Source organism: Lolium rigidum, chromosome 5 (genome assembly GCF_022539505.1).
Source record: "Lolium rigidum isolate FL_2022 chromosome 5, APGP_CSIRO_Lrig_0.1, whole genome shotgun sequence".
Taxonomy (NCBI): domain Eukaryota; kingdom Viridiplantae; phylum Streptophyta; class Magnoliopsida; order Poales; family Poaceae; genus Lolium; species Lolium rigidum.
The window spans coordinates 262,707,274-262,733,971 of NC_061512.1; the positions used below are offsets into that span (position 1 = coordinate 262,707,274).

A 26,698-nucleotide genomic window follows, 5' to 3' on the forward strand; every position below is an offset into this window, starting at 1 on the left:
CTATTTCTCTGTTGATATCTCTCTTTTCAAGGAAAGGGATATACCATAAACACAAAGATTTGCTCCCGTGAAAGGTATCAATTTTTGGAAGGAGACATCCGCAGTTGACATGATACATTCTATCTGAACTTAAACCCTCAAAAGGCACACTTTGAGATTTTCCTTGCAATGAGGCATTTCTGCTGGTACAAGAAATGCTCGTGAACCTCTTCGGAGCCGAGCTCTCGGTGCCCGTGGCGGCTGCAAGAGTGGCACCTGGTTTCACGGGCAAGTCAGCCTGGTTACCCGAGTATCTCGTACAAGTATCCATGTTAGACTTCGCTTATTTACTCAGAGTGGCTCACAGAATTCAGAAGACTGGGGATGAGGTAACCACCCTACTTATGTACATGCAGAAGTGATGTATTAAATGTAAAGCTTGCAAATCTGCAAGTCCTACTGTTTCTACTCCATGTAAGACATCACTTCGATAGCCTGGCATGATAGAAACAGTTTACATCACAGTGAATTTGCAGTTTCCTTTTGTTTTTCTTTCCTTTTGTGTTTTTCTGAGATTCAGACTATTCAGTGGACTTGCAGATTTGCAAGCTTTACTTTTTTTTTATGCGCATGTGCAAGAGGTGTGAGGCATTGAAAATAATTAGAAGCAAATAACAAGTGGTGCCTAAGTGAATCCACCTTTTATAGCCCACACATATAGTGTCACAAACTAATTGAAATTATGTTGCAGAAATTGATCAGTAGGCAGAACAGAACTATAAATTAGGTTTAGTACAATACGCATTCCTAATAGGAAGAAAAATATGCAGAAATAGACAGGTGGACTTTGTGATGAGTCATAGTGTACCAGTCAATGACCAGTTGATGATACAAAATAAATTATATACGAGTAACATATTATTCTAAATATCATTTTTATAAACCTCGATTTTACATTGTTCATGTAAAGCAGCTTAGGTTTCAGGTTCTAAACTAGCTCCCACTGCAGGAGATTATAACTATGCATACTGAAAGACTATATTAGAGGATTTAAAATGTCAGAATCATAGATAGCTGTCAAAGTTAACAAGAAACTCCGAGCTCCCTACATGGTCTGTGCTCATCATGGAAATGATAGTGCGGATAACCAAGTTGAAGAGAGCAAAACGTGAATGACAAAAGTCAGTAGAGAGGGCATGTAAGGAGACAAGTGTATTTAAAATCATAAGCAAGTTTTGAGATGGACTGAGTTGATGAGAACACACAGACCAATAAGTGCCTTTAGCTGATCGGATAATATTATAGTTGGAGCAATAAGAAAAGTATGCCGCCATAACTGTGTGCCAGTCAGCGCTAACCAAAACCTACATAACTCATTACACTATCAATCAAAATGATCAGCTGTCAATCATTGTACCAGTTTGCTTACAAATAGAACTCATGGACAGAAACTACAATATGTAAATGTTGGCTAACGGGGGACGGATCCTTCCCTTGGCTATACATTATTAGATGGATGAAACCTCTCCAGTGATTTTTTTTCTTCACGCGGATAGCACCCCATTTAGTCCGAGCGCTTCACCTGCAACTTGAGCCCAGGTGGGTTGACTCACATCCTAAGCTCTAGCCACCAAGCCAGCGTTTGGCTCTCGAAACTACAATATGTTGTTGGTTGCATGCTCAAGAAGTTCAGTACAGGTTTTGTTTGGTGCCTACAGGACTACAGAGCCATGCAGGAAGGTATAACTAACGTAAACTAGTTGAATTGGGAACTTAATTTGAAAAATCAGAAAGTCATTCTGTGCATTTAGCTAATTAATAATGCAATTATTCCATAAATCATTCAGACAAGAAAAGGGAAATATTTTCATGTCAAATTAACCCTACTCTCTACTAATTATTTCTCTCTATTCTCTGTCAGGTTCCGCTAATTTGCCAGGACACATATCTGAACATCATCATCATCCTGCACACCATACAGATATTAAGCGGATCAACAGGGAACTAAGTCTTGATCGGTCCTACATCGGTGATCAAAGATGGGGTTCTTGTCGATGCTACTGGTGGCTTCCATGCCCATCATCCAGGTACTGCTCATCGGCGTCATCGGGGCGTTCCTCGCCTCCGGCAACAGCAAAGTCCTCACGGCCAGCGCCCGCAGGGACATGAACAAGGTGTGAGCTTCTTCTGTTTCCACACTACTACATGTCGGGCTAAATAATTCCACTGCAACTGCCTAACCACAGTTGTTCTTCATTTTCCCAACAACAGGTTGTCTTTACGGTCTTCACTCCTTCTCTCATCTTCGCCAGCCTCGCCAAGACGGTCACGCTGTCCGACGTCATCTCCTGGTGAGTGGTTTCATGAGATCTCAAATTTCAGAGCTGCTGCAATTCGATGCAAATATGACCCAAAGAATACAATGATTCAACAAACGAACTCTCTGAATGTTTAAGAAACAAGAACATTCAGTGATCATGTTTGCAGAAGACACTGTAAATGTACAGTTCACTGGGCTGACACACGATTTTCTATCATCACCATGCAGGTGGTTCATGCCAGTGAACATAGCTATCACATTCCTGCTCGGGAGGCTCTGGGATGGATAGCGTGCAAGATCCTGAAGCCACCGCAGCATTTCCGGGGCCTGATCATCGCCTTCTGCTCATCAGGTAAAGAAGTTTCAGGCTTCCAGTTACCACATACTGCCCATGCTGATTGCTGCTAATGTACTAACAGTGTCCGGCCTCAACCAAAAATTGCAAGAAATCTCGGGAACCTTCTGCTGATCGTCGTCCCGGCCGTCTGCGACGAAGATGGCAACCCGTTTGGGAACGATCGTAGCCAGTGCCGCTCCCGTGGGCTTTCCTACTCCTCACTATCCATGGCTGTAAGCAGAATCTGCTACCATTTTCCCCAACGATCAAGCTAGCTAGTGCTAGTTACCTATTCTCTGAACCTGGTTGGTTGTGTCTCTCTGCAGCTTGGTGGGCCCTTCATATGGACCTACACCTACAGCCTGATGCAGAAGTCCGGCAAGCTGTACCACAAGATGCAGTCCAAGAGCATCCAGTGCCCGGCCGATAGCGACGAGGAGCACCTGGAGCAATTCAAGGAGCATGCTGAGTCCGCCCACAACGACGAGGAAGCGGCTCTCCCGGCGTCAGCTGGACCTGACGAGCACGATGACGGGAACCATATGGTGAGTGTTCATGATCGTCCATGTTGGTTGGGTGGGTGGGTGTTGTTCATCCTCAGAGTTCAGAAAGGCTGACTCGGCTAGGAATGCAGGAGGCTCCGCTTCTGTCGTGTGATAGCGAGGTCACCGACAAGGGCTTCTGGACGAAGCTCAAGGAGGCCGTGCACCAGCTCGCCGAGGAGCTCATGGTGCCGCCGACCATATCTGCGGTACGCGCCTGCTTTTCTAACAATTCACCATTTGATTTTGAGGAGAACATTAATGTGTTAAAACTGTCACGATCTTTTTCTTACTGAATTTGGTGTCTCGCATCGTGCCAGATAATCGGATTCGTCGTTGGCCTAGTTCCATGGCTGAAATCGCTGCTCATCGGCGACGGTGCCCCTCTCAGAGTCGTCCAGGATTCTCTCGAATTGATGGGGTACGCTAAGCTATGGGTGAATAGATGATGCCTGCCGACCACAACTTTTGGTGTCTCTGTGCTGGAGAAATTTAACTTCAGTGTAGATGTAGCCTCGCTCAAACTCAATGCCTGCTTATTTCTCTTTGCAGCAACGGGACCATACCTTGCATCACCCTCATCCTCGGCGGAAACCTGACGCAAGGGCTGCGGAAGTCGGTGCTGAAGCGCTCGGTGATCGTGGCGATCGTGTGCATCCGGTACGTGGCGCTGCCGGTGATCGGAATCGCCGTCGTCCACGCCGCGCGCGGCGTCGGGTTCCTGCCCCACGACCCGCTGTACCGGTACGTGCTGATGATGCAGTTCGCGCTGCCGCCCGCCATGAACATCGGCACCATGGCGCAGCTGTTCGACGTGGGGCAGGAGGAGTGCTCCGTGATCTTCCTCTGGACGTACGTCGTCGCCGCCGTCGCGCTCACCACCTGGTCCACCGTCTTCTTGTCCATCCTCTCCTGATTACCCAAGGCTGCATGCAGGCGACGCGAGGCCGGCTGAGGCGGTGAGACATGTGAGCGCGAGCAAGGGTTGTTCGTGTGTACTGCAGCCTGCAGGCCGTGTCCGGGACAGTTCAATTTTGCAAACATGGCACACGTCTGTAGTCTGTACAAAGGAAAGGATCATATACGTATGCCCATTCTTTATGAAGGAACATGAAATTCTTTGTCAATTTGGCTTGAACTGTTTTTGGAGGAGATTGCCGTCGCTAGGTAGATCAAAGACCTATTCCTAAACAAGAGTGTCGCCCTCTTCCCCTCTCTCCTCTACAGTAACCAGAGAGGCGACTTTTTGAGAGTCGCCCGTCGTCTCAGCCTCGCCGCCGTTGAGGCGTGGGTTCCTCCCTCTCCGCCGGCCGCTTCGGCGGCGGGAGGGTGGGGGAAGCCCGTCTCTCGGTGTGTACATAGGTTAGGTGTCGGTGGGTCTCCGGCCGGCGGCAGGTGGGAGGTGGAGGTGCTGCGGGTGCGGGTTTTGTGGTCGGCGTGGTTCCCCTTCGGCGGCGGTGCTCCTCGGACGCCGGCCGTCACGCGCGCGACTTCCTGGAGCCCGGAGATCGGCGGATCTCCTTGGCTCCTTTCACCACGACCAGATCTGGGAGCGGCGGATCTGGGTAGGCTTGGCCTGGAGGTGGTGGCTTCAGATCTTCGCGGCGGCGAGGGCGGCGGCGGCAGTAGTCTCTTCGGAGGCGGTGTTGGAGACTTCCCGTCTGCCTCGTGGTGGGCTCCGGCGATCCAGAGTTTGGGGAGCTTGGGCAGCGGCGCGTCAACGGCAGCTTCGTCTTCGACCTCGACGCCGGGATCCAGTGTTCTTCGATGTATTTTTGCTTTGTTTCTGGATCTTTGTTGATCTGATGTAATCTCCTCCTTTCGCAAAAAAAAAAAAGACCTATTCCTAAACAGACAAAATTATATCCTCAATCATTAAGTAAATTTAGTTCAACGTCAAGTTGAATAACACTATCGGATGCTCATCATGAAAACTTAACACAAATACACGCACCAATTAAGTGTCGAGACATCCAAACACCTTGAATCCATTGTTATAAGAAATCATGAAGAGTTAAAGGATCTTAATAATACAGAAAATACTATATTTTGTCAACAAATACTTATTCTTGAATTTATTTTTGCGAATAGAACATTGGCATTAAAAGAAACATCGAACAGTACAAATTAGCTCAAGAAAAACGAAAATTACAACGAGATCCTTGAGAAACCCTTCATCTTCAACCTCTAGACCGTGTCGACGGTGCGCCGCCGTTGCCGCTCCTCCCTGAGTCGGCCTAACGTTGTTGGATGCGGACTGGAAGTCACCGAACGGGTCGAAAAGACCACATCCGTCCCCAAGACGAAGAAATAGGATGCACTGTCGATGAAGCTCCTTGACAATCCGAAGATCCCCACAGCCAGAAAAAAGTTCTCAAAGACCACACCACACCCACAAGCTTCTCGACGTCGCTGTCGAGATGGGGTTGAAGCCGGGGAAACATTATTGCACGAGGCGTCGCCACCACCACCTGAGCGCCGCCCCTACAAACAAAAACCCTAAAGATGGGGAACGAAACATCCAAAACTGGGAAGCGGAGCCCTCCCGCCGACGAGAGCCACGATCCACCGCACCTTCATGGCCCGAAGGCCACACCACCGTCGAACCAGTCATGTGCGGGCGTTGCCGCCAGCGCGAGACTCGTGCCCGCGCCGAGTCACAGTCGAGGAAGTCCGCCGTCACGCCACTGGCGCAGCACCACCGCGCGGGGCTAGGATTGCGAGGGGTTATGTATGGTCACAGATGTAGATAGACAATAAGTTCCTCCATGATATACACACCTCATCCAGTCATCCTTATCATCACTCTATGTGCAATGCTCTTCTTCACATGCACATATTCCTATGTGTGGAAGCGATGCCCTCGATACAGGCTCACTGCCACACGGGCCCGGTGGAGAAGCAAGTGGTCACTTAGGGCATCCGCGCAGTGTCCGCCGCGACGCATTTTAGGCGCAAATATGTGTCGGGTTTGCGTCGCTGCGGACAGCCCGGTCACGATGCGTCGCCCCATTGGAGGTAGTACCAGACACATTTTCGACCCGGCCGTACTTTGCGTCGCCCCGTTAGAGATACCCTCACAATCACATATTCCTAGGGTATATGCTCAGCCTCATCCATGCCCCTGTGGAGTGCAAGTGGAAACCCAACTGGACTGGGCCTGTGTGTCTACATTGCACTGAACAAATAAAGGGTTCGATAGACAGTTTTGAGAGCAGCGGTTGGCCAAGCACATCGCTGTAGAACTTCACACCAAAATTTCCCCATGGCGATGGCGCACGGCGAACCAGCGCAAGCCCTCCTCCACCACCTCCGGCGCTCCTCCTCCACCTCGCTGCTCACACACAGGCCTCCCCACGTCGCCCTTGCCGCCGCCACGGCGCGCGTCCGCTCCGGGACGCTCACCCCTGAGGACGCACACAGCCTGTTCGACGAATTGCTTCTGCAGGCCACTCCAGTCCCCGAGTGCTCCCTCAACGGCTTTCTCGCCGCTCTCGTCCGCGCGCCGGCCTCCGCCGCCTGCAGCGACGGCCTCTCGCTCGCCGTCGCCCTCTTCAGCCGCATGTCCCGAGGCCATGGCCCGCCTGTGGCGTCGCCCACAGTCCACACCTACGGCATCCTGCTCGACAGCTGCTGCCGCGCGCGGCACCCAGACTTAGCGCTCGCCTTCTTCGGCCGCTTCCTCAGGGCAGGCCTCAAGGCAAACAACCTTATCGTCAACACCCTCCTCAAGGTCCTCTGCCAGGCAAAGCGGACGGATGAGGCTGTGGACGTGCTGCTTCACAGGATGCCGCATCTGGGCTGCGTGCCTGATGCCATCTCATACAACACGGTTATCAAGGGTTTATGTGATGATAGCAGGAGCCAGCATGCACTCGACCTGCTCCGGATGATGGCAAAACAAGAAGCTGGCTGCTCCCCTAACGTGGTGTCATATACCACGGTTATCCATCGCTTTTTAAAGGAGGGTAAATTCAGCACGGCAAGCAACCTATTCCATGAAATGGTGCAGCAGGGCATTGTTCCTGATGTCGTGACATATAACTCGATGATTGATGTGTTGTGCAAGCGTGGAAGAAGCAAAGAAGCTAGACAGATTCTGGATTGCGCGATTCTGAAGGGCCTCAAACCAGATATCGTTGCATACACTACTATGCTTCACGGGTACGCTACAGAAGGATGCCTCGTTGATATGAATAATCTCTACACCTTGATGGTAGGAAGAGGTGTTGTACCTAACCAATATGTTTTCAACATATTGATCAATGCACATGCTAAGTGTGGATTGGTGGATGAGGCCTTTCTTATCTTTCAAGACATGCAGAAACAGGGAGTGAAGCCGGATGTGGTGACCTATTTAGCCATGATATATGTGTATTGCGTAAAGGGTAAGATGAATGATGCTATTGAACAATTCAACCAGATGATTAATATGGGGGTACCACCGAATGTACAGATTTACGGGTGCCTGATTCAGGGTTATTGTACACATGGTGATTTAGTGAGAGCTAAAGAATTGCTTCATGAAATGAAGGAAAAAGGCATCCCTTATCCTGGCATTATGTTCTTCAACTCAATAATAAACAGCCTATGCAAAGAAGGAAGGGTGACAGGTGCACAAGATATCTTTGACTTCATGATACATATAGGTGAGAAGCCCAATGTTATCACATTCAATTCACTGATTGATGGATACTGCTTAGTTGGCAAGATGCAGAAAGCATCCAGAGTACATGATGATATGGTATCGGTTGGCATTGAGCCTGGTACAATTACGTACAGTACACTTATTGATGGATACTTTAAAGCTGGAATGGTGGATGCAGCGTTGACTCTATTCCAAGAAATGCCAGGTATGGCAGCTAAACCGGATGCTCTTACTCATGCCATCGTACTGGATGGGTTGTTTAAGGATGGTAGAACTGTTGCTGCAAAGGAAATATTCCATGAGATGATCAAAAGTGGAGTGAGATTTTTCATTGGTACATACAATGTAATTCTTGGCGGGCTTTGCAAAAATGGTTGTGCAGATGAAGCAATCATGCTGTTCGACAAGTTGCGAGCAATGAACCTTAAGTTTGATATTAGAACTCTCACCATTATAATTGATGCAATGTTTAAAGTTGGAAGAATAGAGCAAGCTCAGAATTTGTTTGCTGCAATACCAGTCAAGGGATTGGTACCTGATGTTGTAACCTACACTATCATGATGTCAAACCTTATAGAAAAAGGATTGGTAGAAGAAGCTGACAGTATATTTTCATCAATGGAGAGGAGTGGTTGTGCTTCCAACTCTCGTATGCTAAATATTATTATCAGAAAGTTATTCAAAAAAGGTGAAATAGTCAGGGCCATCACTTATATGTCCCGAGTTGATGGGGAAAGCATGTCGCTTGAAGCTTCAACTATTTCTCTGTTGATCTCTCTCTTTTCAAGGAAAGGGATATACCATAAACACAAAGATTTGCTCCCAGAAAGGTATCAATTTTTGGAAGGAGACATCCGCGAGTTGACATGATACATTCTATCCGAACTTAAACCCTCAAAAGGCACACTTTGAGATTTTCCTTGCAATGAGGCCTTTCTGCTCGGTACAAGAAATGCCTGTGAACCTCTTCGGAGCCGAGCTTCCGATGCCCGTGACGTCGCAAGAGCGGCACCTGGTTTCACGGGCAAGTCAGCCTGGTTACCTGAGTACCTCGTACAGTATCCATGTTAGACTTACGCTTATTTACTCGGAATGGCTCACAGAATTCACAAGACTGGGGATGAGGTAACCACCCTACTTATGTACATGCAAAAGTGATGTCTTACATGGAGGTAGGAGGCCATCTTCGATAGCCTGGCATGATTTGCCTCTAAACCTCATTAGAGCTGAGCTCTCGGTGCCACCACGGCAATCGAGAGCAGCACCCTGTTTCATGGGCAAGTCATCCTGGTTGTCTGGGTACCTCTTACGATATTACCACGGCAGAACCTTGTTTCACCCATGTAGATTTTCACATGACCAGGAGATGAGGTAAGCGCTCTACGCCTCTACTTATGTACATGCAAAGTAAGAACATCTCAGTGATTAGGGTACTCGAGTAGAAAAAAAAATGTGATGCCACCAAGTGACTTAATAGTTACAGACAATGAGGAGCAGACCAGAATATGCATAAAAAGATTTCTTCATTTCTGTCAGCCGCAGCGGTATTTCTCTTCAGGCTGACAGTCACTAGCATTCCTTTATGCCTTTAAGCAGTTTACCTCTTCACTGATGCAAGTTTTAGAATTAATCCACTATGACATGATACAGTTTACATCACAGTGAATCTGCAGTTTCCTTTTGTTTTTCTTTCCTTTTCTGTGTTTCTGAGATTCAGACTATTCAGTGGACTTGCAGATTTGCAAGCTTTACATTTTTTTATTTTATGAGCATGTGCAGGAGGTGTGAGGCATTGAAAATAATTAGAAGCAAATAACAAGTGGTGCCTAAGTGAATCCACCTTTTATAGCCCACACATACAAACTAATCGAAATTATGTTGCAGAAATTGATCAGTAGGTAGAACAGAACTATAAATTAGGTTTAGTACAATACGCATTCCTAATAGGAAGAAAAATATGCAGAAACAGACAGGTGGTCTTTGTGATGAGTCATAGTGTACCAGTCAATGACCAGTTTATGATACAAAATAAATTATATAACATATTATTCTAACGATCATTTTTATAAACCTCGACTTTACGTTGTTCATGTAAAGCAGCTTGGGTTTCAGGTTCTAAATTAGCTCCCACTGCAGCAAGACTGCAGGAGATTAACTAACTATGCATACTGAAAGACTATATTAGAGGATTTAAAATGTCGGAATCATTGATAGCTGTCAAAGTTAACAAGAAACTCGAGCTCCCTACATGGTCTCGTGCTCATCATGGAAATGATAGTGCGGAAAACCAAGTTGAAGAGAACAAAATGTGAATGACAAAAGTCGGTAGAGAGGGCATGTAAGAGACAAGTGTATTTAAAATCATAAGCAAGTTTTGAGATGGACTGAGTTGATGAGAACACACGGACCAATAAGTGCCTTTTGCTGATCGGATAATATTATAGTTGGAGCAATAAGAAAAGTATGCCGCCATAATCGTGTGCTGACCGGCGCTAACCAAAACCTACATAACTCATTACACTATCAATCAAAATGATCAGCTGTCAATCATTGTACCAGTTTGCTTACAAATAGAACTCATGGACAGAAACTACAATATGTAAATGTTGGCTAACGGGGGACGGATCCTTCCCTTGGCTATACATTATTAGATGGATGAAACCTCTCCAGTGATTTTTTTTTTCACGCGGATAGCACCCTATTTAGTCCGAGCGCTTTACCTGCAACTTGAGCCCAGGTGGGTTGACTCACATCCTAAGCTCTAGCCACCAAGCCAGCATTTGGCTCTCGAAACTACAATATGTTGTTGGTTGCATGCTCAAGAAGTTCAGTACAGGTTTTGTTTGGTGCCTACAGGAGTACAGAGCCATGCAGGAAGGTATAACTACCGTAAACTAGTTGAATTGGGGGAAACTTAATTTGAAAAATCAGAAAGTCATTCTGTGCATTTAGCGCTAATTAATAATGCAATTATTCCATAAATCATTCAGACAAGAAAAGGGAAATATTTTCATGTCAAATTAACCCTACTCTCTACTAATTATTTCTCTCTATTCTCTGTCAGGTTTGGCTAATTTGCCAGGATACATATCTGAACATCATCATCATCCTGCACACCATACATATATTAAGCGGATCAACAGGGAACTAAGTCTTGATCAGTCCTACATCGGTGATCAAAGATGGGGTTCTTGTCGATGCTACTGGTGGCTTCCATGCCCATCATCCAGGTACTGCTCATCGGCGTCATCGGGGCGTTCCTCGCCTCCGGCAACAGCAAAGTCCTCACGGCCAGCGCCCGCAGGGACATGAACAAGGTGTGAGCTTCTTCTGTTTCCACACTACTACATGTCGGTCTAAACCTTGTTCTTCATTTTCCCAACAACAGGTTGTCTTTACGGTTTTCACCCCTTCTCTCATCTTCGCCAGCCTCGCCAAGACGGTCACGCTGTCCGACGTCATCTCCTGGTGAGTGGTTTCATGAGATCTCAAATTTCAGAGCTGCTGCAATTCGATGCAAATATGACCCAAAGAATACAATGATTCAACAAATGAACTCTCTGAATGTTTAAGAAACAAGAAGATTCAGTGATCATGTTTGCAGAAGACACTGTAAATGTACAGTTCACTGGGCTGACACGATTTTCTATCATCACCATGCAGGTGGTTCACGCCAGTGAACATAGCTATCACATTCCTGCTCGGGAGCGCTCTGGGATGGATAGCGTGCAAGATCCTGAAGCCACCGCAGCAATTCCGGGGCCTGATCATCGCCTTCTGCTCATCAGGTAAAGAAGTTTCAGGCTTCCAGTTACCACATACTGCCCATGCTGATTGCTGATAATGTACTAACAGTGTCCGGCCTCAACCAAAAATTGCAGGAAAACTCGGGAACCTTCTGCTGATCGTCGTCCCGGCCATCTGCGACGAAGATGACAACCCGTTTGGGAACGATCGTAGCCAGTGCCGCTCCCGTGGGCTTTCCTACTCCTCACTATCCATGGCTGTAAGCAGAATCTGCTACCATTTTCCCCAACGATCAAGCTAGCTAGTGCTAGTTACCTATTCTCTGAACCTGGTTGGTTGTGTCTCTCTGCAGCTTGGTGGGCTCTTCATATGGACCTACACCTACAGCCTGATGCAGAAGTCCGGCAAGCTGTACCACAAGATGCAGTCCAAGAGCATCCAGTGCCCGGGCGATAGCGACGAGGAGCACCTGGAGCAATTCAAGGAGCATGCTGAGTCCGGCCACAACGACGAGGAAGCGGCTCTCCCGGCGTCAGCTGGACCTGACGAGCACGATGACGGGAACCATATGGTGAGTGTTCATGATCGTCCATGTTGGTTGGGTGGGTGGGTGTTGTTCATCCTCAGAGTCCGGCCACAACGACGAGGAGCACCTGGAGCAATTCAAGGAGCATGCTGAGTCCGGCCACAACGACGAGGAAGCGGCTCTCGCGGCCTCAGCTGGACCTGACGAGCACGATGACGGGAACCATATGGTGAGTGTTCATGATCGTCCATGTTGGTTCGTTGGGTGGGTGTTGTTCATCCTCAGAGTTCAGAAAAACTGACTTGGCTAGGAATGCAGGAGGCGCTCCGCTTCTATCGTGTGAGAGCGATGTCGCCGACAAGGGCTTCTGGATGAAGCTGAAGGAGGTCGTGCACCAGCTCGCCGAGGAGCTCATGGCGCCGCCGACCATATCTGCGGTACGCGCCTGCTTTTCTAACAATTCACCATTTGAGGAGAACATTAATGTGTTAAAACTGTCACGATCTTTTTCTTACTGAATTTAGTGTCTCGCATCGTGCCAGATAATCGGATTCGTCGTTGGCCTAGTTCCATGGCTGAAATCGCTGCTCATCAGCGACGGTGGCCCTCTCAGAGTCGTCCAGGATTCTCTCGAATTGATGGGGTACGTTACGCTATGGGTGAATAGATGATGCCTGCCGACCACAACTTTTGGTGTCTCTGTCCTGGAGAAATTTAACTTCAGTGTTGATGTAGCCTCGCTCAAACTCAATGCCTGCTTATTTCTCTTTGCAGCAACGGGACCATACCTTGCATCACCCTCATCCTCGGCGGGAACCTGACGCAAGGGCTGCGGAAGTCGATGCTGAAGCGCTCGGTGATCGTGGCGATCGTGTGCATCCGGTACGTGGCGCTGCCGGTGATCGGGATCGCCGTCGTCCACGCCGCGCGCGGCGTCGGGTTCCTGCCCCACGACCCGCTGTACCGGTACGTGCTGATGATGCAGTTCGCGCTGCCGCCCGCCATGAACATCGGCACCATGGCGCAGCTGTTCGACGTGGGGCAGGAGGAGTGCTCCGTGATCTTCCTCTGGACGTACCTCGTCGCCGCCGTGGCGCTCACCACCTGGTCCACCGTGTTCTTGTCCATCCTCTCCTGATTACCCGAGCCGGAAGGCGACGCGAGGTCAGCTGAGGGTGAGACAGGTGAGCACGAGCAAGGGTTGTTCGTGTGTACTGCAGCTTGCAGGCTGTGTCCGGGACAGTTCAATTTTGTAAACATGACACACGTCTGTACAAAGGAAAGGATCATACGAGTATGTAGAGGAGATACGTATGCCCATTCTTTATGAAGAAACATGAAATTCTTTGTCAATTTGGCTTGAACTGTTTTTGGAGGAGATTGCCGTCGCTAGGTAGATCAAAGACCTATTCCTAAACAGACAAAATTATATCCTCAATCATTAAGTAAATTTAGTTTAACCTCAAGTTGAATAACACTATCGGATGCTCATCATGAAAACCTAACACAAATACACGCACCAATTATGTGTCGAGACATCCAAACACCTTGAATCCATTGTTATAAGAAATCATGAAGAGTTAAAGGATCTTAATAATACAGAAAATACTATATTTTGTCAACAAATACTTATTCTTGAATTTATTTTTGCGAATAGAACATTGGCATTAAAAGAAACATCGAACAGTACAAATCAGCTCAAGAAAAACGAAAATTACAACGAGATCCTTGAGAAACCCTTCATCTTCAACCTCTAGACCGTGTCGACGGTGCGCCACCGCTGCCGCTCCTCCCTGAGTCGGCCTAACGTTGTTGGTTGCGGACGGAAAGTCACCGAACGGGTCGAAAAGACCACATCCGTCCCGAAGACGAAGAAATAGGATGAACTGCCGACGAACCTCCTTGACAATCCGAAGATCCCCACAGCCAGAAAAAAGTTCTCGAAGACCACACCACACCCACAAGCTTCTCAACGTCGCTGTCGAGATGGGGTTGAAGCCGGGGAAGCATTATTGCACGAGGCGTCGCCACCACCACCTGAGCGCCGCCCCTACACACAAAAACCCTAAAGATGGGGAACGAAACACCCAAAACTGGGAAGCGGAGCCTCCCGCCGACGAGAGCCGCGATCCGCCGCACCTTCATGGCCCAAAGGCCACACCACCGTCGAACCAGTCATCTGCGGGCGTTGCCGCCAGCGCGAGACTCGTGCCCACGCCGAGTCGCAGTCGAGGAAGTCCGCCGTCGCGCCACTGGCGCAGCACCACCGCGCGGGGCTAGGATTGCGAGGGGTTATGTATGGTCACAGATGTAGATAGAAAATAAGTTCCTCCATGATATACACACCTCATCCAGTCATCCTTATCACCACTCTATGTGCAATGCTCTTCTTCACATGGACATATTCCTATGTGTGGAAGCGATGCCCTCGATACCGGCTCACTGCCATGCGGGCCCGGTGGAGAAGCAAGTGGTCACTTAGGGCATCTGCGCAGTGTCCGCCGCGACGCATTTTAGGCGCAAATATGCGGCGGGTTTGCGTCGCTGCGGATGGCCCGGTCACGATGCGTCACCCGGTGGAGGTGATGCCAACTGGACTGGGCCTGTGTGTCTACATTGCACTCGTCAACCAACCTGAACAAATAAAGGGTTCGATAGACAGTTTTGAGAGCAGCGGTTGGCCGCACCGCAGGACAAACCAGTCGCCCAAGCACATCGCTGTAGAACTTCACACCAAAATTTCCCCATGGCGATGGCGCACGGCGAACCAGCGCAAGCCCTCCTCCACCACCTCCGGCGCTCCTCCTCCACCTCGCTGCTCACACACCGGCCTCCCCACGTCGCCCTTGCCGCCGCCACGGCGCGCGTCCGCTCCGGGACGCTCACCCCTGAGGACGCACACAGCCTGTTCGACGAATTGCTTCTGCAGGCCACTCCAGTCCCGGAGCGCGCTCTCAACGGCTTTCTCGCCGCTCTCGTCCGCGCGCCGGCCTCCGCCGCCTGCAGCGACGGCCTCTCACTCGCCGTCGCCCTCTTCAGCCGCATGTTCCGAGGCCATGGCCCGCCTGTGGCGTCGCCCACAGTCCACACCTACGGCATCCTGCTTGACTGCTGCTGCCGCGCGCGGCACCCAGACTTAGCGCTCGCCTTCTTCGGCCGCTTCCTCAGGGCGGGACTCAAGGCAAACAGCCTTATCGTCACCCCCCTCCTCAAGGTCCTCTGCCAGGCAAAGCGGACAGATGAGGCTGCGGACGTGCTGCTTCACAGGATGCCGCATCTGGGCTGCGAGCCTAATGCCATCTCATACAACACAGTTATCAAGGGCTTATGTGATGATAGCAGGAGCCAGCATGCACTCGACCTACTCCGGATGATGGCAAAACAAGAAGTTGGCTGCTCCCCTGACGTGGTGTCATATAACACGGTCATCCATGGATTCTTAAAGGAGGGTAAATTCAGCACCGCAAGCAACCTATTCCATGAAATGGTGCAGCAGGGCCGTGTTCCTGATGCCGTGACATATAGCTCGATGATTCATGCGTTGTGCAAGCGTGGAAGAAGCAGAGAAGCTAGACAAATTCTGGATTGTGGGATTCTGAAGGGCCTCAAACCTAATATCGTGACATACTCTACAATGCTTCATGGGTACGCTAAAGAAGGACGCCTTGTTGATATGAATAACCTCTACAACTTGATGATAGGACAAGGTATTGTACCTAACCAATATGTGTTCAGCATATTGATCAGTGCACATGCTAAGTGTGGATTGGTGGATGAGGCCTTTCTTATCTTTCAAGACATGCAGAAGAAACAGGGAGTGAAACCGAATGTTGTAACCTACTCAGCCATGATAGATGCGTTTTGCAGAATGGGTAGGATGAATGATGCTATTGAACAATTCAACCAGATGATTGATATGGGGGTACGGCCAGATGTACAGACTTATGGGTGCCTGATTCAGGGTTATTGTACACATGGTGATTTAGTGAGAGCTAAAGAATTGGTTCATGAAATGAAGGAAAAAGGCATCCGTTATCCTGCCATTATGTTCTTTAACTCAATTATAAACAGGCTATGCAAAGAAGGAAGGGTGACAGATGCACAAGATATCTTTGACTTTATGAAACATATAGGTGAGAAGCCTGATGTTATCACATTCAGTTCACTGATTGATGGATACTGCTTGGTTGGCGAGATGCAGAAAGCACGCAGGGTACATGATGATATGGTATCAGTTGCCATTCAGCCGGATGCAATTACGTACAATACACTTATTTATGGATACTTTAAAGCTGGAATGGTGGATGCAGCGTTGACTCTATTCCAAGAAATGTCAGGTATGGCAGCTAAACCGGATACTCTTACTCATGACATCGTATTGGATGGGTTGTTTAAGGATGGTAGAACTGTTGCTGCAAAGGAAATGTTCCATGAGATGACCAAAAGTGGAGTGAGATTTTCCATTGGTACATACAATGTAATTCTTGGCGGGCTTTGCAAAAATGGTTGTGCAGATGAAGCAATCATGCTGTTCGACAAGTTGCGAGCAATGAACCTTAAGTTTGATATTAGAACTCTCACCATTATAATTGATGCAATGTTTAAAGTTGGAAGAATAGAGCAAGCTCAGAATTTGTTTGCTGCAATACCAGCCAAGGGATTGGTACCTACTGTTATAACGTACACTACGATGATGTCAAACCTTATAGAAAAAGGATTGGTAGAAGAAGCTGACAATATATTTTCATCAATGGAGAGGAGTGGTTGTGCTCCCAACTCTCGTATGCTAAATATTATTATCAGAAAGTTATTGAAAAAAGGTGAAATAGTCAGGGCCATCAATTATATGTCCCGAGTTGATGGGAAAAGCATGTCGCTTGAAGCTTCAACTATTTCTCTGTTGATATCTCTCTTTTCAAGGAAAGGGATATACCATAAACACAAAGATTTGCTCCCAGAAAGGTATCAATTTTTGGAAGGAGACATCCGCAGTTGACATGATACATTCTATCTGAAGTTAAACCCTCAAAAGGCACACTTTGAGATTTTCCTTGCAATGAGGCCTTTCTGCTGGTACAAGAAATGCCTGTGAACCTCTTCGGAGCCGAGCTTCCGGTGCCCGTGACGCTGCAAGAGCGGCACCTGGTTTCACGGGCAAGTCAGCCTGGTTACCTGAGTACCTCGTACAGTATCCATGTTAGACTTACGCTTATTTACTCGGAATGGCTCACAGAATTCACAAGACTGGGGATGAGGTAACCACCCTACTTATGTACATGCAGAAGTGATGTCTTACATGGAAGTAGGAGGCGAGGCCATCTTTGATAGCCTGGCATGATTTGCCTCTAAGCCTCATTGGAGCTGAGCTCTCGGTGCCACCACGGCAATCGACAGCAGCACCCTGTTTCATGAGCAAGTCATCCTGGTTGTCTGGGTACCTCTTACGATATTACCACGTCAGACCCTTGTTTCACCCATGTAGATTTTCACATGACCAGGAGATGAGGTAAGCGCTCTACTTATGTACATGCAAATAAGAACATCTCAGTGATTAGGGTACTCGAGTAGAAAAAAAAGTGATGCCACCAAGTGACTTAATAGTTACAGACAATGAGGAGCAGACCTGAATATGCATAAAAAGATTTCTTCATTTCTGTCAGCCGCAGCGGTATTTCTCTTCAGGCTGACAGTCACTAGCATTCCTTTATGCCTTTAAGCAGTTGACCTCATCACTGATGTGAGTTTCAGAATTAATCCACTATGGCATGATACAGTTTACATCACAGTGAATCTGCAGTTTCCTTTTGTTTTTCTTTCCTTTTCTGTTTTTCTGAGATTCAAACTATTCAGTGGACTTGCAGATTTGCAAGCTTTACATTTTTTTATTTTATGAGCATGTGCAGGAGGTGTGAGGCATTGAAAATAATTAGAAGCAAATAACAAGTGGTGCCTAACTGAATCCACCTTTTATAGCCCACACATACAAACTAATCGAAATTATGTTGCAGAAATTGATCAGTAGGCAGAACAGAACTATAAATTAGGTTTAGTACAATACTCATTCCTAATAGGAAGAAAAATATGCAGAAACAGACAGGTGGTCTTTGTGATGAGTCATAGTGTACCAGTCAATGACCAGTTTATGATACAAAATAAATTATATAACATATTATTCTAACGATCATTTTTATAAACCTCGACTTTACGTTGTTCATGTAAAGCAGCTTGGGTTTCAGGTTCTAAATTAGCTCCCACTGCAGCAAGACTGCAGGAGATTAACTAACTATGCATACTGAAAGACTATATTAGAGGATTTAAAATGTCAGAATCATTGATAGCTGTCAAAGTTAACAAGAAACTCTGAGCTCCCTACATGGTCTGTGCTCATCATGGAAATGATAGTGCGGAAAACCAAGTTGAAGAGAACAAAATGTGAATGACAAAAGTCAGTAGAGAGGGCATGTAAGAGACAAGTGTATTTAAAATCATAAGCAAGTTTTGAGATGGACTGAGTTGATGAGAACACACAGACCAATAAGTGCCTTTAGCTGATCGGATAATATTATAGTTGGAGCAATAAGAAAAGTATGCCGCCATAACTGTGTGCCAGTCAGCGCTAACCAAAACCTACATAACTCATTGCACTATCAATCAAAATGATCAGCTGTCAATCATTGTACCAGTTTGCTTACAAATAGAACTCATGGACAGAAACTACAATATGTAAATGTTAGCTAACGGGGGACGGATCCTTCCCTTGGCTATACATTATTAGATGGATGAAACCTCTCCAGTGATTTTTTTTCTTCACGCGGATAGCACCCCATTTAGTCCGAGCGCTTCACCTGCAACTTGAGCCCAGGTGGGTTGACTCACATCCTAAGCTCTAGCCACCAAGCCAGCGTTTGGCTCTCGAAACTACAATATGTTGTTGGTTGCATGCTCAAGAAGTTCAGTACAGGTTTTGTTTGGTGCCTACAGGAGTACAGAGCCATGCAGGAAGGTATAACTAACGTAAACTAGTTGAATTGGGAACTTAATTTGAAAAATCAGAAAGTCATTCTGTGCATTTAGCGCTAATTAATAATGCAATTATTCCATAAATCATTCAGACAAGAAAAGGGAAATATTTTCATGTCAAATTAACCCTACTCTCTACTAATTATTTCTCTCTATTCTCTGTCAGGTTCCGCTAATTTGCCAGGATACATATCTGAACATCATCATCATCCTGCACACCATACAGATATTAAGCGGATCAACAGGGAACTAAGTCTTGATCGGTCCTACATCGGTGATCAAAGATGGGGTTCTTGTCGATGCTACTGGTGGCTTCCATGCCCATCATCCAGGTACTGCTCATCGGCGTCATCGGGGCGTTCCTCGCCTCCGGCAACAGCAAAGTCCTCACGGCCAGCGCCCGCAGGGACATGAACAAGGTGTGAGCTTCTTCTGTTTCCACACTACTACATGTCGGTCTAAACCTTGGCTAAATAATTCCACTGCAACTGCCTAACCACAGTTGTTCTTCATTTTCCCAACAACAGGTTGTCTTTACGGTCTTCACTCCTTCTCTCATCTTCGCCAGCCTCGCCAAGACGGTCACGCTGTCCGACGTCATCTCCTGGTGAGTGGTTTCATGAGATCTCAAATTTCAGAGCTGCTGCAATTCGATGCAAATATGACCCAAAGAATACAATGATTCAACAAACGAACTCTCTGAATGTTTAAGAAACAAGAACATTCAGTGATCATGTTTGCAGAAGACACACGATTTTCTATCATCACCATGCAGGTGGTTCATGCCAGTGAACATAGCTATCACATTCCTGCTCGGGAGGCTCTGGGATGGATAGCGTGCAAGATCCTGAAGCCACCGCAGCATTTCCGGGGCCTGATCATCGCCTTCTGCTCATCAGGTAAAGAAGTTTCAGGCTTCCAGTTACCACATACTGCCCATGCTGATTGCTGCTAATGTACTAACAGTGTCCGGCCTCAACCAAAAATTGCAAGAAATCTCGGGAACCTTCTGCTGATCGTTGTCCCGGCCGTCTGCGACGAAGATGGCAACCCGTTTGGGAACGATCGTAGCCAGTGCCGCTCCCGTGGGCTTTCCTACTCCTCACTATCCATGGCTGTAAGCAGAATCTGCTACCATTTTCCCCAACGATCAAGCTAGCTAGTGCTAGTTACCTATTCTCTGAACCTGGTTGGTTGTGTCTCTCTGCAGCTTGGTGGGCTCTTCATATGGACCTACACCTACAGCCTGATGCAGAAGTCCGGCAAGCTGTACCACAAGATGCAGTCCAAGAGCATCCAGTGCCCGGCCGATAGCGACGAGGAGCACCTGGAGCAATTCAAGGAGCATGCTGAGTCCGCCCACAACGGCGAGGAAGCGGCTCTCCCGGCGTCAGCTGGACCTGACGAGCACGATGACGGGAACCATATGGTGAGTGTTCATGATCGTCCATGTTGGTTGGGTGGGTGGGTGTTGTTCATCCTCAGAGTTCAGAAAGGCTGACTCGGCTAGGAATGCAGGAGGCTCCGCTTCTGTCGTGTGATAGCGAGGTCACCGACAAGGGCTTCTGGACGAAGCTCAAGGAGGCCGTGCACCAGCTCGCCGAGGAGCTCATGGCGCCGCCGACCATATCTGCGGTACACGCCTGCTTTTCTAACAATTCACCATTTGAGGAGAACATTAATGTGTTAAAACTGTCACGATCTTTTTCTTACTGAATTTGGTGTCTCGCATCGTGCCAGATAATCGGATTCGTCGTTGGCCTAGTTCCATGGCTGAAATCGCTGCCCATCGGCGACGGTGCCCCTCTCAGAGTCGTCCAGGATTCTCTCGAATTGATGGGGTACGTTAAGCTATGGGTGAATAGATGATGCCTGCCGACCACAACTTTTGGTGTCTCTGTCCTGGAGAAATTTAACTTCAGTGTTGATGTAGCCTCGCTTAAACTCAATGCCTGCTTATTTCTCTTTGCAGCAACGGGACCATACCTTGCATCACCCTCATCCTCGGCGGAAACCTGACGCAAGGGTTGCGGAAGTCGGTGCTGAAGCGCTCGGTGATCGTGGCGATCGTGTGCATCCGGTACGTGGCGCTGCCGGTGATTGGGATCGCTGTCGTCCACGCCGCGCGCGGCGTCGGGTTCCTGCCCCACGACCCGCTGTACCGGTACGTGCTGATGATGCAGTTCGCGCTGCCGCCCGCCATGAACATCGGCACCATGGCGCAGCTGTTCGACGTGGGGCAGGAGGAGTGCTCCGTGATCTTCCTCTGGACGTACCTCGTCGCCGCCGTCGCGCTCACCACCTGGTCCACCGTCTTCTTGTCCATCCTCTCCTGATTACCCAAGGCTGCAGGCGACGCGAGGCCGGCTGAGGCCTGAGTGTGAGACATGTGAGCGCGAGCAAGGGTTGTTCGTGTGTACTGCAGCCTGCAGGCCGTGTCCGGGACAGTTTTGCAAACATGACACACGTCTGTACAAAGGAAAGGATCATACGAGTATGTAGAGGAGATACGTATGCCCATTCTTTATGAAGGAACATGAAATTCTTTGTCAATTTGGCTTTGTTTTTGGAGGAGATTGCCGTCGCTAGGTAGATCAAAGACCTATTCCTAAACAGACAAAATTATATCCTCAATCATTAAGTAAATTTAGTTTAACCTCAAGTTGAATAACACTATCGGATGCTCATCATGAAAACCTAACACAAATACACGCACCAATTAAGTGTCGAGACATCCAAACACCTTGAGTCCATTGTTATAAGAAATCATGAAGAGTTAAAGGATCTTAATAATACAGAAAATACTATATTTTGTCAACAAATACTTATTGTTGAATTTATTTTTGCGGATAGAACATTGGCATTAAAAGAAACATCGAACAGTACAAATCAGCTCAAGAAAAACGAAAATTACAACGAGATCCTTGAGAAACCCTTCATCTTCAACCTCTAGACCGTGTCGACGGTGCGCCGCCGCTGCCGCTCCTCCCTGAGTCGGCCTAACGTTGTTGGTTGCGGACGGGAAGTCACCGAACGGGTCGAAAAGACCACATCCGTCCCGAGGACGAAGAAATAGGATGAACTGCCGATGAAGCTCCTTGGCAATCCGAAGATCCCCATGGCCAGAAAAAAGTTCTCGAAGACCACACCTCACCCACAAGCTTCTCGACGTCGCTGTCGAGATGGAGTTGAAGCCGGGGAAGCATTATTGCACGAGGCGTCGCCACCACCACCTGAGCGCCGCCCCTACAAATAAAAACCCTAAAGATGGGGAACGAAGCACCTAAAACTGGGAAGCGGAGCCCTCCCGCCGACGAGAGCCGCGATCCGCCGCACCTTCATGGCCCGAAGGCCACACCACCGTCGAACCAGTCATGTGCGGGCGTTGCCGCCAGCGCGAGACTCGTGCCCGCGCCGAGTCGCAGTCGAGGAAGTCCGCCGTCGCGCCACTGGCGCAGCACCACCGCGCGGGGCTAGGATTGCGAGGGGTTATGTATGGTCACAAATGTAGATAGACAATAAGTTCTTCCATGACATACACACCTCATCCAGTCATCCTTATCACCACTCTATGTGCAATGCTCTTCTTCACATGCACATATTCCTATGTGTGGAAGCGATGCCCTCGATACAGGCTCACTGCCACACGGGCCCGTTGGAGAAGCAAGTGGTCACTTAGGGCATCCGCGCAGTGTCCGCCACGACGCATTTCAGGCGCAAATATGTGTCGGGTTTGCGTTGCTGCGGACAGCCCGGTCACGATGCGTCGCTCCACTGGAGGTGGTACCAGACACATTTTCGGTCCGACCACTTTGCGTCGCCCGTTAGAGATACCCTCACAATCACATATTCCTAGGGTATATGCTCAGCCTCATCCATGCCCCTGTGGAGTGCAAGTGGAAACCGGATGTTGTAACCTACTCAGCCATGATAGATGCGTTTTGCAGAAAGGGTAGGATGAATGATGCTATTGAACAATTCAACCAGATGATTGATATGGGGGTACGGCCAGATGTACAGACTTATGGGTGCCTGATTCAGGGTTATTGTACACATGGTGATTTAGTGAGAGCTAAAGAATTGGTTCATGAAATGAAGGAAAAAAGGCATCCGTTATCCTGCCATTATGTTCTTTAACTCAATTATAAACAGCCTATGCAAAGAAGGAAGGGTGACAGATGCACAAGATATCTTTGACTTTATGAAACTTATAGGTGAGAAGCCTGATGTTATCACATTCAGTTCACTGATTGATGGATACTGCTTGGTTGGCGAGATGCAGAAAGCATGCAGGGTACATGATGATATGGTATCAGTTGCCATTCAGCCGGATGCAATTACGTACAATACACTTATTTATGGATACTTTAAAGCTGGAATGATGGATGCAGCGTTGACTCTATTCCAAGAAATTGTTGGGGCTGCATCTCGCAGCCCCTCTTCTTCTACCTCTGAAACTCAACTTCTCTCTCCCTCACAAACTATCTATCTGCTTCTTTCTCTAGAACACACGCACACACACTTAAGGAGAAGCACTACTTGCTTTGCCGAGAGGCACTTCCCCTAGGACAAAATATGCTACATTGTTTCTGCCACCGTTACCTTTCTCATTAACTCAATGCAGTATATATACAAGAGGTTTGGCACCGTTGCCATGCAACTCACGCCACTAGTCCACTACCATACCCACTACTCCACTACTCCACTAATCCATGCACTAATCCACTAACTAACTTGACCTCTTCACAAGGCCACCAGCAAGATAACCCACGCATGCACTCCACAGGCTAATTACATGCATATGACCGATTCACTCAGGCCACTACATGCACATGCAAACGGCTAACACGAGCTTGACCAGATCGCCCAGCTACTTCCTATTCAGCATGTTGTCTTCAGCTCTTGTACCACAGCTTCGTCTCGCCATTCATGTTGCATCGCACGACACCATCTCGGCATCTCGCCTCCGGCTGGATACTCCCCTGCTTTATACGTATCTCACGTATACCGGGCTGGCTCTAAAACTGAATACAACGATTGCACCTAACTACATGAGGTACTAAGAAAACATTCTGATACAAAAATCAAGATTAAAAGCTAACAATCTCCCCCCTAATCTTGATTCCAAATTCTTCGTTGCAGCTCACCCGCAACCTCTTGCAGCGCCTCTTGTGTTCACCATCAGCATCACACGGTCCTTCCTGCAATGGTAGCCATGGACACCTACACCGGCCTCCGCATCTCACGGAGTCTGCCGCCACTTGCAGCCTCGCCTCCTCATCTCAAGGAGCTTGCCGCCACTGCGACCTCCAAATCTCATGGAGATTGGTGCGTCGCCCATGCTCTCCTCGCCATCGGGCCACCGTACCTTGCCTCCGGTGCTCACAAGACCTTCCATCAGCAGCCAACCTCGACATGGTCGTCGCACGTACATGGTGCTGCACCCGGCCTCCATGCGCCGGTGCCCCATGTAACTCCGCCCATCACGCCGGGATGGCCACCGCTCGTAGCAGCATCGCACCGCCACCAGCCGGTGAGCTTCACCTTGCGCCGGCGACCTTCACCTCGCGCCGGCGACCTCCACCTCTCGTGGAGTCTGCCATCACCACCGTCGTCGGCTTCAGCGGCATCGCACCGCCATCGCCGAAAGCTCCAAGATCTTCTCGCTCTGATACCAATTGTTGGGGCTGCATCTCGCAGCCCCTCTTCTTCTACCTCTGAAACTCAACTTCTCTCTCCCTCACAAACTATCTATCTGCTTCTTTCTCTAGAACACACGCACACACACTTAAGGAGAAGCACTACTTGCTTTGCCGAGAGGCACTTCCCCTAGGACAAAATATGCTACATTGTTTCTGCCACCGTTACCTTTCTCATTAACTCAATGCAGTATATATACAAGAGGTTTGGCACCGTTGCCATGCAACTCACGCCACTAGTCCACTACCATACCCACTACTCCACTACTCCACTAATCCATGCACTAATCCACTAACTAACTTGACCTCTTCACAAGGCCACCAGCAAGATAACCCACGCATGCACTCCACAGGCTAATTACATGCATATGACCGATTCACTCAGGCCACTACATGCACATGCAAACGGCTAACACGAGCTTGACCAGATCGCCCAGCTACTTCCTATTCAGCATGTTGTCTTCAGCTCTTGTACCACAGCTTCGTCTCGCCATTCATGTTGCATCGCACGACACCATCTCGGCATCTCGCCTCCGGCTGGATACTCCCCTGCTTTATACGTATCTCACGTATACCGGGCTGGCTCTAAAACTGAATACAACGATTGCACCTAACTACATGAGGTACTAAGAAAACATTCTGATACAAAAATCAAGATTAAAAGCTAACAGAAATGTCAGGTATGGCAGCTAAACCGGATACTCTTACTCATGACATCGTATTGGATGGGTTGTTTAAGGTTGGTAGAACTGTTGCTGCAAAGGAAATGTTCCATGAGATGATCAAAAGTGGAGTGAGATTTTCCATTGGTACATACAATGTAATTCTCGGCGGGCTTTGCAAAAATGGTTGTGCAGATGAAGCAGTCATGCTGTTCGACAAGTTGCGAGCAATGGACCTTAAGTTTGATATTAGAACTCTCACTATTATAATTGATGCAATGTTTAATGTTGGGAAAACAGAGCAAGCTAAGAATTTGTTTGCTGCAATACCAGCCAAGGGATTGGTACCTACTGTTGTAACCTACACTACGATGATGTCAAACCTTATAGAAAAAGGATTGGTGGAAGAAGCTGACAATATATTTTCATCAATGGAGACGATTGGTTGTGCTCCCGACTCTCGTCTGTTAAATATTGTTATCAGAAAGTTACTGAAAAAAGGTGAAATAGTCAGGGCCATCAGTTATATGTCCAGACTTGATGGGAAGGGCATGTCGCTTGAAGCTTCAACTATTTCTCTGTTGATATCTCTCTTTTCAAGGAAAGGGATATACCATAAACACAAAGATTTGCTCCCAGAAAGGTATCAATTTTTGGAAGGAGACATCCGCAGTTGACATGATACATTCTATCTGAACTTAAACCCTCAAAAGGCACACTTTGAGATTTTCCTTGCAATGAGGCATTTCTGCTGGTACAAGAAATGCCTGTGAACCTCTTCAGAGCCGAGCTCTCGGTGCCCGTGGCGCTGCAAGAGTGGCACCTGGTTTCACGGGCAAGTCAGCCTGGTTACCTGAGTACCTCGTACAGTATCCATGTTAGACTTACGCTTATTTACTCAGAGTGGCTCACAGAATTCAGAAGACTGGGGATGAGGTAACCACCCTACTTATGTACATGCAGAAGTGATGTCTTAAATGTAAAGCTTGCAAATCTGCAAGTCCTACTGTTTCTACTCCATGTAAGACATCACTTCGATAGCCTGGCATGGTAGAAACAGTTTACATCACAGTGAATTTGCAGTTTCCTTTTGTTTTTCTTTCCTTTTTTCTGTTTTTCTGAGATTCAGACTATTCAGTGGACTTGCAGATTTGCAAGCTTTACATTTTATTTTATTTTATGCGCATGTGCAAGAGGTGTGAGGCATTGAAAATAATT

At 47.9% G+C, this 26,698-nt stretch overlaps 3 protein-coding genes and 2 pseudogenes across 3 annotated transcripts; all 5 read left to right on the forward strand.

Annotated features, from left to right (window-relative positions):
• The first annotated feature begins 1,927 nt into the window (after positions 1-1,927).
• Positions 1,928-4,103, forward strand: LOC124655207 (annotated as a pseudogene).
• A 2,346-nt stretch (positions 4,104-6,449) lies between these two features.
• On the forward strand, positions 6,450-8,696 carry LOC124657562 (protein Rf1, mitochondrial-like). The gene has a single exon (XM_047196092.1). It carries the CDS (start codon positions 6,450-6,452, stop codon positions 8,694-8,696), a length of 2,247 nt encoding a protein of 748 aa, XP_047052048.1.
• Positions 8,697-10,326: 1,630 nt separating this feature from the next.
• LOC124652153 (protein PIN-LIKES 7-like) lies at positions 10,327-13,452 on the forward strand. The gene is made up of 8 exons (XM_047191180.1): positions 10,327-11,143; positions 11,215-11,294; positions 11,490-11,614; positions 11,708-11,832; positions 11,926-12,150; positions 12,387-12,536; positions 12,642-12,742; positions 12,874-13,452. Exons 1-8 carry the CDS (start codon positions 11,009-11,011, stop codon positions 13,235-13,237), a joined length of 1,305 nt encoding a protein of 434 aa, XP_047047136.1. The 5' UTR covers positions 10,327-11,008; the 3' UTR covers positions 13,238-13,452.
• A 1,399-nt stretch (positions 13,453-14,851) lies between these two features.
• Positions 14,852-17,370, forward strand: LOC124657563 (protein Rf1, mitochondrial-like). Its single transcript, XM_047196093.1, has one exon. The coding sequence runs from the start codon at positions 14,852-14,854 to the stop codon at positions 17,093-17,095; it is 2,244 nt and encodes a 747-aa protein (XP_047052049.1). The 3' UTR covers positions 17,096-17,370.
• Positions 17,371-19,147: 1,777 nt separating this feature from the next.
• LOC124652154 lies at positions 19,148-21,672 on the forward strand (annotated as a pseudogene).
• The last annotated feature ends 5,026 nt before the right edge of the window (positions 21,673-26,698 follow it).